The sequence below is a fragment of the Diabrotica virgifera genome, chromosome 10, assembly GCF_917563875.1.
Source record: "Diabrotica virgifera virgifera chromosome 10, PGI_DIABVI_V3a".
Classification (NCBI taxonomy): domain Eukaryota; kingdom Metazoa; phylum Arthropoda; class Insecta; order Coleoptera; family Chrysomelidae; genus Diabrotica; species Diabrotica virgifera.
The window spans coordinates 114,137,590-114,154,366 of NC_065452.1; the positions used below are offsets into that span (position 1 = coordinate 114,137,590).

At 32.6% G+C, this 16,777-nt stretch overlaps 1 protein-coding gene across 2 annotated transcripts in view; it reads left to right on the forward strand.

Annotated features, from left to right (window-relative positions):
- The first annotated feature begins 4,588 nt into the window (after positions 1-4,588).
- Positions 4,589-16,777, forward strand: part of LOC114340241 (ubiquilin-1) — a 66,866-nt gene continuing 54,677 nt past the window's right edge. For both annotated transcript variants that reach the window (XR_007701185.1, XM_050663680.1), the window contains exons 1-2: positions 4,589-4,994; positions 7,184-7,385. Coding sequence is in view for 1 of the 2 variants with exons in the window: in XM_050663680.1 (XP_050519637.1) it covers positions 4,830-4,994; positions 7,184-7,385 (367 nt within the window). In the remaining variant the exon portion in view is untranslated. The remainder of the gene's footprint in view (positions 4,995-7,183; positions 7,386-16,777) is intronic.

The following is a 16,777-nucleotide window of genomic DNA, read 5'->3' on the forward strand; positions in this document are numbered from 1 at the left end:
ATTTGCAAGTCATATGGATGCTGCAGTAAAGACGATAGGGAAGGAATTCTAAACTTTGCAATTCAAATCCCCCGTCTGCAGCCGGCTAGGAACTGAAAGATGCACCATAGTTACTCTACTGAGTAATAAGAAAATAAAATAAAAATGTGTGTACCATTTTTATATATTCGGCTGCAATACGAAGGAAAAACAATCTTATTTTTTAATTAGAATAAGGAGTGCAGCCAATCCCTTTAACTGCAGTTTTCTGCTCTTATTGGAGCGTCATCAGAAGGAACGTAGGCACTGTTCTCCTTAATCCAATCAAATCGCATCGAAATGCTTTCCCAAATATTGCAGCCAAAATGATGGTAATGGGTGGCTAGCGCCATCTGGCCGTAAAAATACGAAGCAAGTTTTCAATCCTAATAGCAAATAATTAATATTGAAAAATATCAAAAATTACTAAAAGATTTTTAAATTGAAAACTTACTGGTACATCCCCATGTATACGCCTCCAAGACTTCTACAATTTGCAAGTCATATGGATGCTGCAGTAAAGACGATAGGGAAGGAATTCTAAACTTTGCAATTCAAATCCCCCGTCTGCAGCCGGCTAGGAACTGAAAGATGCACCATAGTTACTCTACTGAGTAATAAGAAAATAAAATAAAAATGTGTGTACCATTTTTATATATTCTCAGAGTCTTATTTCAAAAGGCAAAATACAGTAAATTTATTTTTTAAATTAACGAAAATAACAGAACATTGAACACAAACGGATTTATTTGCAAGTTTAAGTAAATTTAAAAATATGTATGTGTGTAGAACAATTGTATACATAGATAGGTACATAAAAGAACTTAAGAAACAAATAAAACAATAAAACAAACTTTTTTTGAGATTTATAGCAGATTTTAAAAATGAAATCCATCTTTGTCGGACCATCAACTGTCTAATATACCTCCTGAGAGTTAACGGATCATTTCTAATAATGTTACGAGAATCAATAATTTTACCAATTACTTAGTTCTTGTCGCGTATTGATATTTTCTCGATAAACCATTTCTATTAATCAACCCCATAGGGAATAGTCGACAAGGTTAAAATCAGGTGATCTAGGTGGTCATGCATGAGTTCCTCCGCCTCCTATCCACCTATTTCCATAAGTTACATGAATAGCCCGATCAGGGAACGTAAAATTTTACGAAAACCTCCAAAAAAATAAAGGAAGGATGAAAATTTGGGAATAGATAGGTGAAATTGTCTATTATTATATAAGAAAAAGTTTACAATTCTACATCCCCTCCATTTTACAAAAATTGGAAAATACGGGGTGAAAAATTTTTTCTCGGGGGTGAAAAAATATGCGTTTAAAATAAGTCCGGAATTGGATAAAATGACTAATTCTAAGTAACTTTTGTTCTATAGAGTTTTTTTTGCTAAGTCAATACTTTTCGAGTTATTTGCGAGTGAATGTGTTCATTTTTAACCAAAAAAAAAATGTTTTCGGACGGTTTTTCCGAGATAACTCAAAAAGTAAGTATTTTAGCGAAAAAAATATTCTTAGTAAAAATACAGCTTATGAAAAATTGAAAAAAAATGTTGTATGCGTGAGGTCTGAAGACCCAATAGAAGCAGAGTTACAGCTAATGAAATGTAGGTTCTTCTTCGTCAAATTCCAAATCGGATATTTCAATGTGAAATAACCAAAAAACCGAGCACTTTTCTGGGAAAATTCATTAAAACTTTTTTAAAGTGTTTAAAAAAAGTTTATTTTTGTTTAAAAAAAAACTTCTATTAAAAGTAAGTGAGTTACGCTCAAAATATTGTTGGTCCCTTTTATTTTTTGGTAAAAAAATGGCGAAAATCACCTCTTAATTAGCTTCTCAAATAAAATTAATCGTTACCGCTTTACAAGTTACTTTACTTACCTATGTATTGTTTATATTATCTGTAAGTTTCATTGGTTCAAAGTGCTGCTCAGTTTTGAAAAAAAATAGGTTTAAAATAAAACATTTTTTTTTAATTTTGAAAAAAATCGTAATTGTTTATGGAATTAACTTAAAAACAATTAGGAATACCAAAAATCTCAAAGAGTAATAAAATGTACGTTCTGCTTTTCTGAATATTTTTGATTTTTTGTTTTCTTGTTAGACAAAGATTGATTATGCTATGACTGTTCAAAATTTGCCTAAACTCGTGATTAGTTACTCGTTCAAGCCATTTTAACTACAGCTTTTTCAAAACGAAGCACTTTGAACCGATGAAACTTACAGATCATATAAATAATACATAGACAAAGTAACTTGTGAAGTGGTAATGTTAAAATTTATATGTGATGCTAATTAATATACATACTTACTTACACTTACTTTTAATACAAGTTTTTTTAAAAAATAAAAATAAACCTTTTTTTAAACACTTTAAAAAAGTTAAAATGAATTTTCCCCTAAAAGTGCTCCGTTTTTGGGTTATTTCACATTGAAATATTCGATTTGGAATTTGACGAAGAAGAACCTACTTTTCATTAGCTGCAACTCTGCTTCTACTGGGTCTACAGATCTCATGTATACACCATTTTTTTCAATTTTTTATGGGCTATATTTTTGCTAAGAATATTTTTTCGCTAAAATACTTACTTTTTGAGTTATCTCCGAAAAACGGTCCAAAAACATGTTTTATTTTGTTAAACATGAACATATTCACTCGCAAATAACTCGAAAAGTATTGACTTGTGAAAAAACTCTATAGAAGAAAAGTTGTTTAGAATTAGTCATTTTATCCAATTCCGGTCTTATTTTGAATGTATTTTTTTCATCTTCGAAAGGGGGGTATTACCCTCCATTTTTGTAAAATGGAGGGAATGTAGAATTGTAAACTTTTTCTTATATAATAATAGACAATTTCAACTACCTATTCCCAAATTTTCATCCTTCCTTTATTTTTTTTTGGGGTCAGATTGTTCCAGTGGCGGCTCGTACCACTTTAAGAGGGTAGTGCCAGAACTCGGGCAGCCGCCAAAATTTTTAGTGACGGATTCACGGTATTGTCAAAAAAGTATACTTACAACAAGAACTGAAAAAAATATATGCGCGGATACTTTTATCTTATGTATCTTACTGGAGCTATACTTTAATATATATTATATTTCAATATATTACATCTCATATCGCTCACACGGTTCCGTGTATGTAGGCTCACTCGATTACTACAGTGAGCGATATGAGATATAATATATATTATAATATAGGTCCCCGTCAGTGATGGGGCCGCCCGTTTATTAATTAGCTTAATCCTTTATCAAGTTTTGTCATCTTAAAATTCACTGCCTCTCTCAAAAACGACGTTTCTTACGACTATCATTCTTCACTTTTTCCCAGTTCGTCTATTAACAAAACTGTAACCATTTGTACACATTCATACACATGTACTCTCGACATCATCTTAAACCTTAACACGTTCAGTGCCCATGACGCAACAGTAGCGTCACGAAGGTTTTATCAAAGGTACCGATGACGCATAAGTGGCGTCAGTAGTACCGAGTTACTAAATGAACGATTTAAGTACATGGTACCAGCCAAGTGGCGCTTATAGGGCTTTTCATAGATTGTCATTTGTTTCGAGCTTCTGTCATATGTTATATAATCTGTGTATAATATTAATATGCACGTATTATACGACATATGACAGAAGCTCGAAACAAATGACTGTGAATAAACAGCCTTATTCAAGATGGGCACCATGGGCACCAAACGTATTAAACAGTCGATCAGTTTCTATTGAAATGTTTGAACTAAAATCGGTCAACTAAATTCACTAGTTCCCTTATTAGATGAAGGCCATTACGGACATACAGCAACCATTATCAGGTTTGTTCTAGCAAACAGTCAAACTAGTCAGAAACCGTCAGCAAACAGTTGGTCAGTGAGAGAACATAATACAGTCACCAGTGCTATCCCCTCTACTCGCGCTGGTCCACTATTCGCTCCGAGCGTTAACAAAGTGTCAAAGCAAAATCGACCGACCTGCTCATGGTGGCGGTTTTTTGAAATTTTATAAGGACGCTTTGTGTATGTTTAAATGAGCCATTTAAAAAAATATCGTGTCACGCTAGTGATATTATATATTAATATAAACAGAAAATAAAAACGCACTATAAATTCTTCACTTTCCAATATTGATTATCAGTTTGATTTTGTATGCATAACCTCACTATCGCAGTTTATGTCAATAAATATTTATTAACGAAAAAGAAAATATTTTGTTGCACTATAAATTACAGTATAAATTAATAACTAATGAATTCTAACAATTATATTCGGTTATTATCACTACAAATTAAAATATTCAAGTTTAACAAAATAATCCCATAAGACTCAATGTTAAAACGTCCTTACAAAATCTGACAGCGTATCACGTGACTGTACGTAGAGGGGAGACGCACGGAGCCAATTCGCTGATGGTTTCAAACCGTTTGAAACTGATGCTAGAACAAACCTAATATAATCACGAAACATCAAATGGATTAGTTATCTATGCCACAGACACAGATTGTACATCCTGTCAACTTCAATGTCAATGTCCAGACATTGGTAACACTGCAACTTGGGGGGGCGGGGGTGTGCGGTGTGCTGTGTTCTTAGACCGTTAACAGAAGCTAACAGTTGTACCGATAAAATTTTTTCATCTTAAGTTTTTATAATTATGTCAGCAAATAGGGCATTGGCAGTTTATTATTTATAAAGCTCTAAGAATATATTTGAAGTTGCAGTAGAATAATAGCTAGTAACGTAACGTATATTTGTAATAATATTGTAATACGAATAAAATACTAGTCATCCAACAACATGGCTGACAACGTTCCGGTAAATAGTGCCAGTGGAAAAGCTGCAGAACCAAAGGAAGGTTCCGATAAGGAGGAACAGACCTCCAAACCCAAAATGAAGATATTTATCAAAACCCCCAAGGAGACAGAATCATTTCAAGTCGATGAAAACTGCACAATACAAAAGGTATGTTTCAAATCTCATTCATAACCTATATGTAATAAAGATTTATTTATTTTTTCCTATTTTATCGAGAAATACCCCTAAACATCTCTTGCTAGAGTTCTTTTATTATCAAGCGACAAATAAGGATTTTAACAAATTATAGAATACAGAATAGGTATATTAATGTCTACATCATTATACAATATATTATCTGGTTGACAGACTTATACTTTTAATAATCTAACTTTAAATATAAGTAACAAAATTAGACAAAAAATACTGCCTAAAGAAAAATAAAAGTGTCACTTTTCTTGAGAACTTTCAGAGGTTGTTTTGAATAAAGCAAAAGCAATCACACAATACTGTCTTATTTTGACAAACAATGGTTTATACAGATCTAAAGGCCTGGTTTGTCTGACCAGATCAGCCAGAAATATTTCGGCGATATATCACGAAAAAGTATGTTACTGTTTCCATTGAAACCCAATATATATTATGTGAAACAAATAAGAACGGTTTGTATAAAAGATCAGAACGAAATTTCGGAAAGGTGTACGATTGTTCGTGAACAATAGTTTGTTTCAATCAAACATGTTTTGATTTCAACAATTTGAGAACAGTACATATTTACAGAAAATTTGTATTTCCTTAAATTAATAAGATTTGTATTTTTTTGTTAGTACAGACTACCTTAAATGTCTTAAAGGTGTCCATCAATAAGAAATATCATAAATTAGAGTTTTCTTCACTAGAGGATGAAGTATTAAGAAAAAGTTGAGTAAGAAAAAGAAAATCCTCCCTTGTATGCAAAGAAACTTAACAAGTTACAAAGATATGAAAATGAAAGATAATATTTGGGCAAAAATTGTGAAAGAAATGCAAGAACTCAGGTATATAATTCAGTATAGTATGGAACAGTTGTTGAGGAGTTAAAAAATTCTTTGAACTTGGTATCACTGTCCACAAGATGGTTTACTACCAACACTTCATAAAGACATTCTTTGGATCTATTCTCAAACATTTTCAGACTTGTATTATTTTCATTAGGTACATATTTCTAATAAAGCATCCTCTTCTTCTAAGACCATAGCAATAAACAAAGTCAAGTCTTTATCCATTATTTATTTTTAGGATGAGTTTCTTTTAAATACGTAAAATTGACACTGAAACTTAGATCGCAACAAAATGACTGCATGTATACAAACCACAAATAGACGAAACTTCTGAACAGAATAATTCCATGAGATAGAGCAATCTTTTTCATGCTATATCAACAAAATATTTCGAGGCCGATCTGGTCACACCAACCAGGCCTTTAGATGGACAACTGCCTTGCACAAGCTGATAAGTGATACTGTTTATGTTCAGTGCATCTTTGATTTTGGTTAACCTTATAATGACGCTAGTATCATCTAACAACAAATATTTAAACCATACGCTGGCCACTCACTTGAGGATATCGAAGAGGCAGGGTGACTGACTGGCGGTTAATTGAAGGCCAAATCACCACATACACGCAGTTTTCGTAAAGGCATTGGCACGGTCGATCACCAAACTGCGTGTGTGTGGTGTCTCAACTGCAGTTCATTAACTTAACTACTCAAATAACGGCCTTCAGTCCTGGCCTGCATGCCATGGCCTCTTCGATATCTGTAAGTGAGTGGCCAGCAATAGAAGTAACACTTTTTGAAATAGGATTTTGTAGTTTTATTAAACTGTTGGTGCAATAAAATCGTTTTTATTTTCTTGTGACACTGTTTGAGCGGAGATGCGATATGCAGACAGTAATTTTCCTTAAGCTGGTTTCCTCGAAAGCGGCACCGACAAACAGCGACCGTAGCACTGCGATGAATTACGTCAGATTACAGTGAAAAATTCAACGTTCTTCACTGTGGCAATAGAATGTGAAAGCTCAGCAAGCTGTGGCTTCCAACGCATCCTTAAAAACCAACGCTATTATTTTGCATGGTACAGTTTTTTATGATGTCATTCATCGTAGTATTACGATCTCAGGTTGTCGGCACCACTTTCGAGGAAACCAGCGCTTAAGTGTCTGCATATGCAGTCGTGTCTGCGAATAGGTTAATTGTTTCTTTATTGTTGTTGTTTTGATGTTTATTGTACATAATCTTTAATTTTTACTATTTTTTTTTTGTATTTCATTGTAAATGGTTCTACCCTTGAAATAAATAAATAAATTTTATTTCCAGTTGAAAGAAATGATACAAAACAAGTTTAATGCAGAATCGAGTCAGCTGTGCCTAATTTTTGCTGGAAAAATTATGAAAGATAATGAAACTTTAACTCAGCTGGGGATCAAAGATGGTTTCACAATTCATTTGGTAATAAGAGGTGCTCAAAGGCCTGCCAGTACTGCTACTACAACGGAAAATACTAATACCCCACCTGCAGGTAATTTATTATATTCATATTCAGAAAAGAGCTATTTGATAAATATTGAAAATATAAATCAACAATTATATACAGTCAATAGCCAAATTATTAGACGCACTCCTGTTTTTTTAATAATCTATTGTTTTATACAAGTTTATTTGCAGTACCTTCACTTACAGACATACATGAAATGCATTTTTATTGAGGAAATCATCAGAAAATACATTTCGTTGTATTTGTCATATCGATGGCTGAAAGTAACAGTGAGATATCATGTCAAATTGAAATTACGAGATAATGAGGATTAAAGTTTGCATGTCTTATTAAAAATCAGAAATAGGTGACCAAAAGCTTATTTTCATTGGATATTAGTCTCCTAATATTCGAGCGTAACCTGTAATGTTAATTTTCTTTGAATTTTATCTCTAACCCAGAAAAAACAGGTTTTTGTAAAATATCCCAGTGTTACATTAACATAAATAGTCTGAGTTGTGCTATTATTCAAAATGTCTCATTTCTATAGGGACTAGAATAGAGTAAAAAAAATGTTATTTAGCAGAGATGTTTATTTTTTACAACTTAAAATAAAAAAAAAACTTCATTTCTGACACTAACTACTTAAAATTATTATGACAAAATTTACTTCAAATTTTCAAAAAAAAAAAGGTGATGTCGTTCTGGGATCGCTCTGGATCTGCATAATTCCAACAAATCATTTTTTTTTATTTTCAGGGATTGAAGGAGGGGCAGTATAGGCTGGCTGTAAATTTAAATTCCGGCAATCAGTTCTGCAACCCCGCATTTTGTACTTTACATCAATGTATTTTTCAAAGTGTTGGTCAGAAAAGTGTTTTGTAAAAATGTTGTAGGGGTTGTCAGCAGTTATTTTTATAGCTTTAATGTTGTTCCACACACATTTTGATACTGTGTTATCAACATTAAAGTTTTTGCCAATACTTTCGGACAGCAGTTTCCAGTCCAAGAAGTCTCTTGTTTCTAGTTCAGTAACATTGTATGGTGAACCTGTTTTCTTGGCTAACTTTATTATAGACACCAACTCCGTAGGAACATAAATGGGACCTTGTTTTAGCATTCTTGTCTTCTCTCTTTCAATACAGGCATGCATTGAGTCCCCTTCGTTTTGTGTATGACCTGTAATTAAGTACTTATGTGTAATGCTTTTCACCTGCAATGTACACAATGCAAAAATATACATGCACAGGAGATATTTATTTTTATTCTGTGCAGTGCAGTTATCACTCCAGAAAATGACATCTTTTCCTATGCAATGATTTTTTAAATATTTATATAAACATGTAGAAATTTCTATTGCCCCTTTCTTGCCCACGCCCTCATTCCAAAAGAAGCAGTAGCCCTGACATGTTAAAGAATCGAAAATGGTAAAGTTTTATGCATTCAACTTTGATTTATAAAAAAAGGAAGATGTATTTCCACAAGGAAGCTGGAACACACCCTCTAAATCAAAATAGCTACAATTTTATTGTCTTCTAAAGTTTTGTCCCGGTTTTTTCCTCTCTAGCCAAAGCACGGTCTGATTTATGAAGTTCATATTCTTGTTTTTTCAATGAATGTTGCTGCTCATCCATATTTTCATACTGTGTACAAAAATTACATAAGTCTTTTTTCGGCTTAAAAGAACTTAAATTAAACTGTGTGTCAAAAAATCTAGTATATATACTTTCCGTTACAGGCTGAATCTGTTCTGAACAACATTTTTCTGTGTATAATCTGTACATTATTGATAGATTCAAAGAACCTTCTAAATATTCCCTTTTACTGTCTGCCCTACAGTTGTGAGAGGGCATGCGAGGAAAACTGTTAATATGATTTTTGACCAAAAGTATTGCTTCATCGCTTGTTTTGTTTACACTTGATTGAGCACCTCGTTTTTCTCTTTCTATAAAACTGTCTTTTAATTTCTTGGTAACTGTCGATATTGTATTGTTTGATATATTCAATGTTGCAGTAAAGAAGTGCTTACAAACTCTGACCTTTTTTCCATCAACTTCAAAATAATAGCCAAAATTTTCCTTTCTCTTCGCATTGCTTAACCTTCCTCTTCGCATTGCTTAACCTTTTTCTCTTGGGCAAAACTTTCATGATGCAGCGAGCCAAGTAATTCCTTTGCTTTACTTTATCACTTAAACCATAAAAAGAATTGAATAAATCTTGTCTCTTATCTTCTGAAATTTGTTCTGGACATTTTAAACTACACCGGTTGCAAGGGGTCTGCAACGATTTTGCTTTATGATGTTTTCCAAGACGAGAGACATATTCCTGGCCAGAGTTAATTTTCAGTTTTTTAACATTTTTTTTTCCAGTTATTTTCATTGCGTTGTCTCTTACAACTAAGGATCGGTAACACTTCATCACCATTTTCACAGTTGATTACTGCATGAAAAGTTACAGGAATACTTTCATCAGCATCTGGTACATAGTCTGAGTCCGAATCAGAGGGCTCAAAATCTCCATCATGAGCTGTACTGTCATCTAAAAGAAAATGACTGTGTTCAATTCAATATATCACACCTAGCAGCAATAAAGAACACAACTGGAATTTATCAGAATGAAAGTAATAAAATAACAAAAACCTCATTAATACCTAAAATTCTAGAATTAAATATTTCTTCAACCTCATCAGCAATCCTGTATTGTTCCAAGTTCAGTGAAGTATTTGTGCAAGAAATCAGACTTTCGGTTATGTTATCAGTTTTTGTGTGAGAAATCAGACTTTCGGTTATGTCATCAGGCTTAGTAGTGCTGTTCGAATTTCCTGAAAAGAAAGAATCATTGTTTGTTACATGGCCAACATTTTAATGAAAACAAAAACTTTATTATTTATTAAAGTAACTTTGATTCTTTATTTATTTAATAAAGTAACTTTTGTTTAAAGTAACTTTTATTTAATAAAGTAATAAATCTTATTTATCTTAAAAAGGGAAATGCACACCTGTTGCAGTCTCAGTTTTGTCTACTTGTTTAGTTGCAAGAATGCACATCAATTGAGCACGTGAAACCATTTTTATAGCACTTTTCACTATATTCAATCCTTTAATAAAGTTTTGATTAAATAACAACAGGTGTGTTAATTTATATGAGTATTTTGCACACAAACATTTACACACAAATTATAATACAAATGAACCTAACCTCACAAAACTTGACAGTCAAACAGAATGTCTCAGTGTTGTCCATAATATTTCTTTCACTAACGAACAAGCGACAGTGGGTTATTCAGTTTGTCTCAATGTGTGTGTTCAGATGACCACAGCGGCTGGACAGCTGAGCCAGCAGTAGCTGTCAAACGTCACTGCTGGAAGTCAGCCGCTGAGAGATTTACTATGCTTTTCCTATCACAGCTGGATACAACCACTCAGCCGATTTCTGCTGACAGTCAGCTGCTGTGGTCGTCCGAACGCACCCAGTGTTGCTTGAACTACATGAGTTAATTAGGCGTTCCAAATCACATGATATAATATGGCCGGCGGAGGGCAAAAATTTAATAATATAGTGTTTACATCAGTTTTTGTAAAGAATATCCTGTTTGGTTTTGTTTTTTATTGTTAATTGTGCAGCGACAGTATGCTTGGAACCTTCATAGTGTAAACACACATTGAAGACGAGTTCATTCATTACAAAGCAATTAGTGAGCAGGTTGTTAACTAGTTGATTTATACAAAAAAAAAATAGTTAATAAACATGGTTTCCGAGAGCAGCGAAACAGAAGAAGAGGAAGAAATGGATGATGCCGGACACTGGACAAAAGTGAAAAGGAAAAGAAAAAACATTTGGCTAATCCAGCAAAAAAAAAGAATCACACAACCACAACTATCTCAACAGCAAGTGCAAGATATAATAATTGGACCACAATCTTCTGAAAACAACACAACAAAACTCACAAAAAGATATCAACACTCCAAGTCATCAAAAAAAGGTAACTAACAACAACACACACAACTATTCACTTCAAATGAAAACCATCAGTAATAAAAACTATAAACAAATTTTTTTTTTAACAACTCGTCAAGAATTATCAAGGTTACAGTTGGCTAATTATTGGAGTGTTGGAGATCCAAACTCTTCCGATGTTATAATAAAAACTAGAAGTGGTAATTGAAATTCTTTATTGAAATAGAAATCCTACTAACAATATTTAAATATGAATTTGCTTAATTAAATACAATATACAATACATGCAATATTATACAACACATACAGATTTATTAAAAATTATTTTTTTATCTAGGTAAAATATATGTCTTTAGTAATTTTTTAAAAATTTGAACTGTCAGTGCATTCTTAACACTGGGGGGAAGATGGTTAAATTCATTCATACATTTGTAAAACAGGGATGTCATTGTGCTATGTTTATTAGTTTTTTGAATATCAAAATCTTCAATATTTCTCATGGTATATGAATGAACTTGACCCCTCAATGTAACATATTCATTAAAATATGCAGGCAGCATTCCTTTTTTTAATTTAAAAATGAAAACCATAGTAAGGTAGTAAAGCCTTTGTTGAACTGAAAACCAACCTAAAGTAGAGTACATCATCTCAATTGGCGTGTAGCGATTGCATCGAAGAATTGTTCTCATACCTCTGTTATACAAAATTTGCAATGATTGAATTGATCCTTTATCACCTAAATATAAAACACTTGAACAGTAGTCAAAATGGGGCTGAATTATACTTCTAAATACAGTGATCCTTGAAAATAATGATAGATCTTTGCTAATTCTATTAAAGAAAAATAATTTTTTAGATATTTTCTTGCAAATATATTGAAAATGAGGTTTCAGAGAGAGTGTGCTATCCAGTATAAATCCAAGATATTTAATTTCATTGACCCATTTGATGCATTCATTATTAACTTTTAGTTTCAAATTTTCCATACTTATATTATTTAATTTATATCGGCTAGAGACTATCATTGACTTTGTTTTACTCGCATTAAGTTTTAACTTGTTAGCATCCAAAAATACCTCAATTCTTTTTAACAAACACTGCGTCCTTCTAACAACCTCCACAATATCATCACCACTGCATACAATTAATGTGTCATCTGCAAAAAGACTATTGGTTTTATTTTAAAAAGTAATCAGGATAATAAACACATTAAAACAAAGCTGAAATCATTAGTCCAGTCAAGTGGTCAAAGAATACAAAGAAACAAATTCTAACCAAAATCAATCAACACCACATAAATCACAAAACACAACTTTCGCCTGTGCTATATCATCGGTAGAATTGGATATTGAGGATACACATATAAAAGACCACCTTACCGATATCGGAATAACACACAGTTACTGCAGAAGAATTACATCAAGAAAAACCGGAAAACTGACACCTCTGATTAGAATAATTACGGTAGATTACTCATCATTTCAAAAACTATTAAGCGAGGGAGTGTTCTTTAAGAACTACCACTATCCTGTTTATCCCAGTCAACCACCTGAACCTTCTCCTATCCCATGTTCCAAATGCTTACTATATACCCACACTACAGAGAACTGCACCACATCAATAAGCTGTAGGAAATGCCAAGGAAAACATTCAACACAAATGTGCACCTCTCCTCTTCCAGAAAAGTGTTTGTCATGCAACACCGAAGACCACCAAGCATGGTCACCTAAATGTCCTAACAGACTACTAAACCTATCGAAGGAATTCCTAATGCGCGCATTAAGTCTATGAACAAAAATCCTCCGAAATGCCATCAGAAATTACTGGTACAAGCAGAATACATTCACCAATGACATATCATGATCATATTATTGAAACATATACTAACAAACTAAATAATCCTAAAAATAAAGATCGTCAAGAAATCATAATTAAGCTAAAAAAGAGATTTGTACATCTATATAACATTGATACTACCCCAGTATTTAGTGGAAATCGACTATTTATACTCATGTTCGATCTGGAAAAACCAACCAATGACTCACCAACTATGCCACAGGAAGGCCTTGCAATATTTCAGGATAATGGCTCATAAGGTGAGGTTTCTTTATTCAAATATCAATAGTTTTCAACCAAAGAAATATTTAATATACAACTATTTACAAGCTAACAATATCGATAGTTTTATGTGTGTGGAAAGCAAAAATAAAGATTTTATTAACCCATATTGTGACTGGTCTATAATCCAACAAAAAGGAAATATATTAAACCAAAACTTCAGAGGAGGCAGTCTTATACAATCCAGAAAAACATGGAAGATGGGTAAAGAAAATCCTCCATGAATATACAACCCTCTTAATAACTGCATTCATGTCTCATTTCCTTTTAAAGACTCCAAATTACATATTTTCGTAGTCTATATTCACAATTCCTCACTAATTGAAGAAACTATCTTCATTAAAGCATCCCTTTATGATTATTCAATAATCATTGGCGATTTTAACCCAAAATCAAGCCCCTCACGTATGAAACAAATCAAATGTTTTCTTAAAAATTCTAATTTTTGTCAAATACCTACTCCTCCTACGTTTATAATGGCAGGTAACCCAAGCACAACTCCAGATATATTATTTTGTTCTAAAAATATAAATAATATCACAAATATAGTAACTCCAGATTTGGGAAGGATCACTTGGCTTTGCAATTTGATTTTAATCTACATCATGATCCTGACCACATTAATGAAATTAATCTTCCCAATATAGCAAAATGTAATGTACAAAATGTAAATAGTAGAATGAAAGAATTTTTGAATATAAGGCATGACATTTGCCCAAATTACATTAAAAATTTCAACACTATGTTGTCTAAATTAATAATAGAAAATTCGCCCAAGCAGAAGAAATCACCCTTTAATTACAATCTTCCACCCTTCATTTTGTCTCTGATTAAATTGAAGAGACAGTTACTCAGGCAGATCCAAAAAAATGAGACACATGCATTAAAATCGCAATTTAATGAACTAAACAAAGATATTCACAAACTTATATCACAATTTAAACAACATAAATGGATCCTAGCATGTAAAAGTATAAACTCCATGAAAGGAAAAACATATTGGAATGAAATAAAAAAACTGTCTAAATATAAATCATTTAGACAACAGATTTCAGAACTGATATATGATGGCCAGACATATAGTACAGATGAAGAAAAATGTAGTGCTTTTGCTAGATACTTTGAAGAAACCTACAAATTTAATGAGGATAACAATTTTGATAGAGATACCTTAGAGGAGGTGGATAGTTGGTTTGGAAGTTTTTATGAAAATAGTCCTAATCTGAATGCTCTTCAGGACATCACAGAAGATGAATATGACGAGGCTCTATATAAAGGAAAAAACACAGCTCCAGGCAAAGATTCCATCAATCGTAAAATCTTTAGACAACTAGATCCAGATATTCATAAGGAGATAATGAGCATATATAACTATTGTATCATGAATCATTTCTTCCCTGATGAGTGGAAGACAGGCATTGTAATAGTTATTCCTAAACCTTATACTAACCATCAACTACCCCAAAATTACTGTCCAATCATCCTTCTCCCAGTAATTGGAAAAAATTTGAGAAAATTATCCAAGGAAGATTATATAATGAATTAAACCAACATATTCCAGCACACCAGTTTGGATTTAGAGAAAAATCATCTACAATCCTTCCTCTTTCAATAGTAACATCCAATATACAGGCAGCAAGATTGCAAGGACTAAAGGCCGCTGGAGTTTTCTTGGACATCAAGAAGGCTTTTGACTCCGTTTGGCATAGAGGATTGTTATATAAACTTCACAGAATGAAATGCTCCCCTTCTCTAATATGGATTATTGACGAATTTCTTAGAAGGCGCAGGTGTATAGTTAAGATCAATGAAACATATTACCATTCATTTTCAGTGCAACAAGGAGTTCCACAAGGTTCACCACTCTCCCCTCTATTGTATAATCTCTATTGCAGTGACATATGCGACAGTAGACTAACCAATACTAATTTGCTACAATCTGCTGATGACACTGCAGTGATATCATATGGAAAAAATTTAATAAAGACAATGGACTCATTGCAGAGGCAGGTGGATGACACAATATCTTGGATGAATAAATGGAGATTAACAATAAATCCTTCTAAAACAAAACTAATAATATTTAACCATAGAATCCAAGATCACTCACCAACTATAAACATATGCGACAATATTATTAAACCCTCCCAAACTGTTAAGTATTTGGGAATAGAAATAGATAACAAAATTGAAGTTCAACCACCACACAGCAGTTATAAAAAGGAAAATTATAACTAGAGCAAAACACTTCAGAAGTTTAACATACAAGAATGAGAGAATTGCGATTGAAACAGCAGCCAATATTTATAAAATGATTTGCAGGCCCATGCTGGAGTATGGTTCTGCAATTTTCTATAATTCTAAAGGTCCTGCCAAAAATAATATAAAAGTGACTGAAACAACTAGCCTTCGACAAAATACTAGAATGCGTCATCCTGATAATCCACTTCATAATCCATCAAACAGAGTGCTGTATGATAAAACTGGAATTAAACCTATTAATGAGAGGCTCAATAAGCTGTTTATCTATCTCTTTATTAATGACAATAACAAAAATTTGATTGAGCCCCACATTGTGAAGATACCAGAGGACAGTGTCCGTAGATATCCAGGAAGAACTCTTTTTGAAGAAATCTGCTACACATCAAGACAATAAACAACTCTATTTAAATCATCATCTGTATTGTAACTAATTGTCAGTGATATTGTGATTACCGCCACATCGAAATATTTTTTTTTTAATTGTATTGTATTAATATTAACAAAAAACATATACTGTATTAATGTATATTAATTGTGTAAATTGGCTGAAAGACTTCGGTCGATGGCCTTTTGGTACATTGTATCAATAAAGTATGTTTCTCTCTCTCTGTGCAGCGAAATTGTAATAGCAAATAAATATAAAGTAGTTTATCGCCTACAGAACTGAATTATCCCATAGTAGTTATTGACACAAACTGGTAACTACTATGGGATAATTCAGTTCTGTAGGCGATAAACCACTTCATATTTAATTTGTTATCACAATTTCACAGATTTCCCTACACAATTAACAAAAAAAAACAACCAAACAGGATTTTCTTTACAAATTAATGTCGATGTAAACATTAGATTTTGCCCTCCTCCGGCCATGTTTGACAGTTCATTGGAATGCCTAATTGCTGCCAGTGTAACACTGGTTTATTCACTATAGCCGTAAAGTTAGATTCTAATACATGTTATCTCAGTGTTGTTATGATATATTGGACTCTTTTAGTTGATTTGCTGTAATAATGTTGAAAATAGAATTTTGTCAAAATATCCCACTGTTGCTTTCAGCCATCGATATGGCAAAACTGTGTTAATCAATTATTGTCATAACA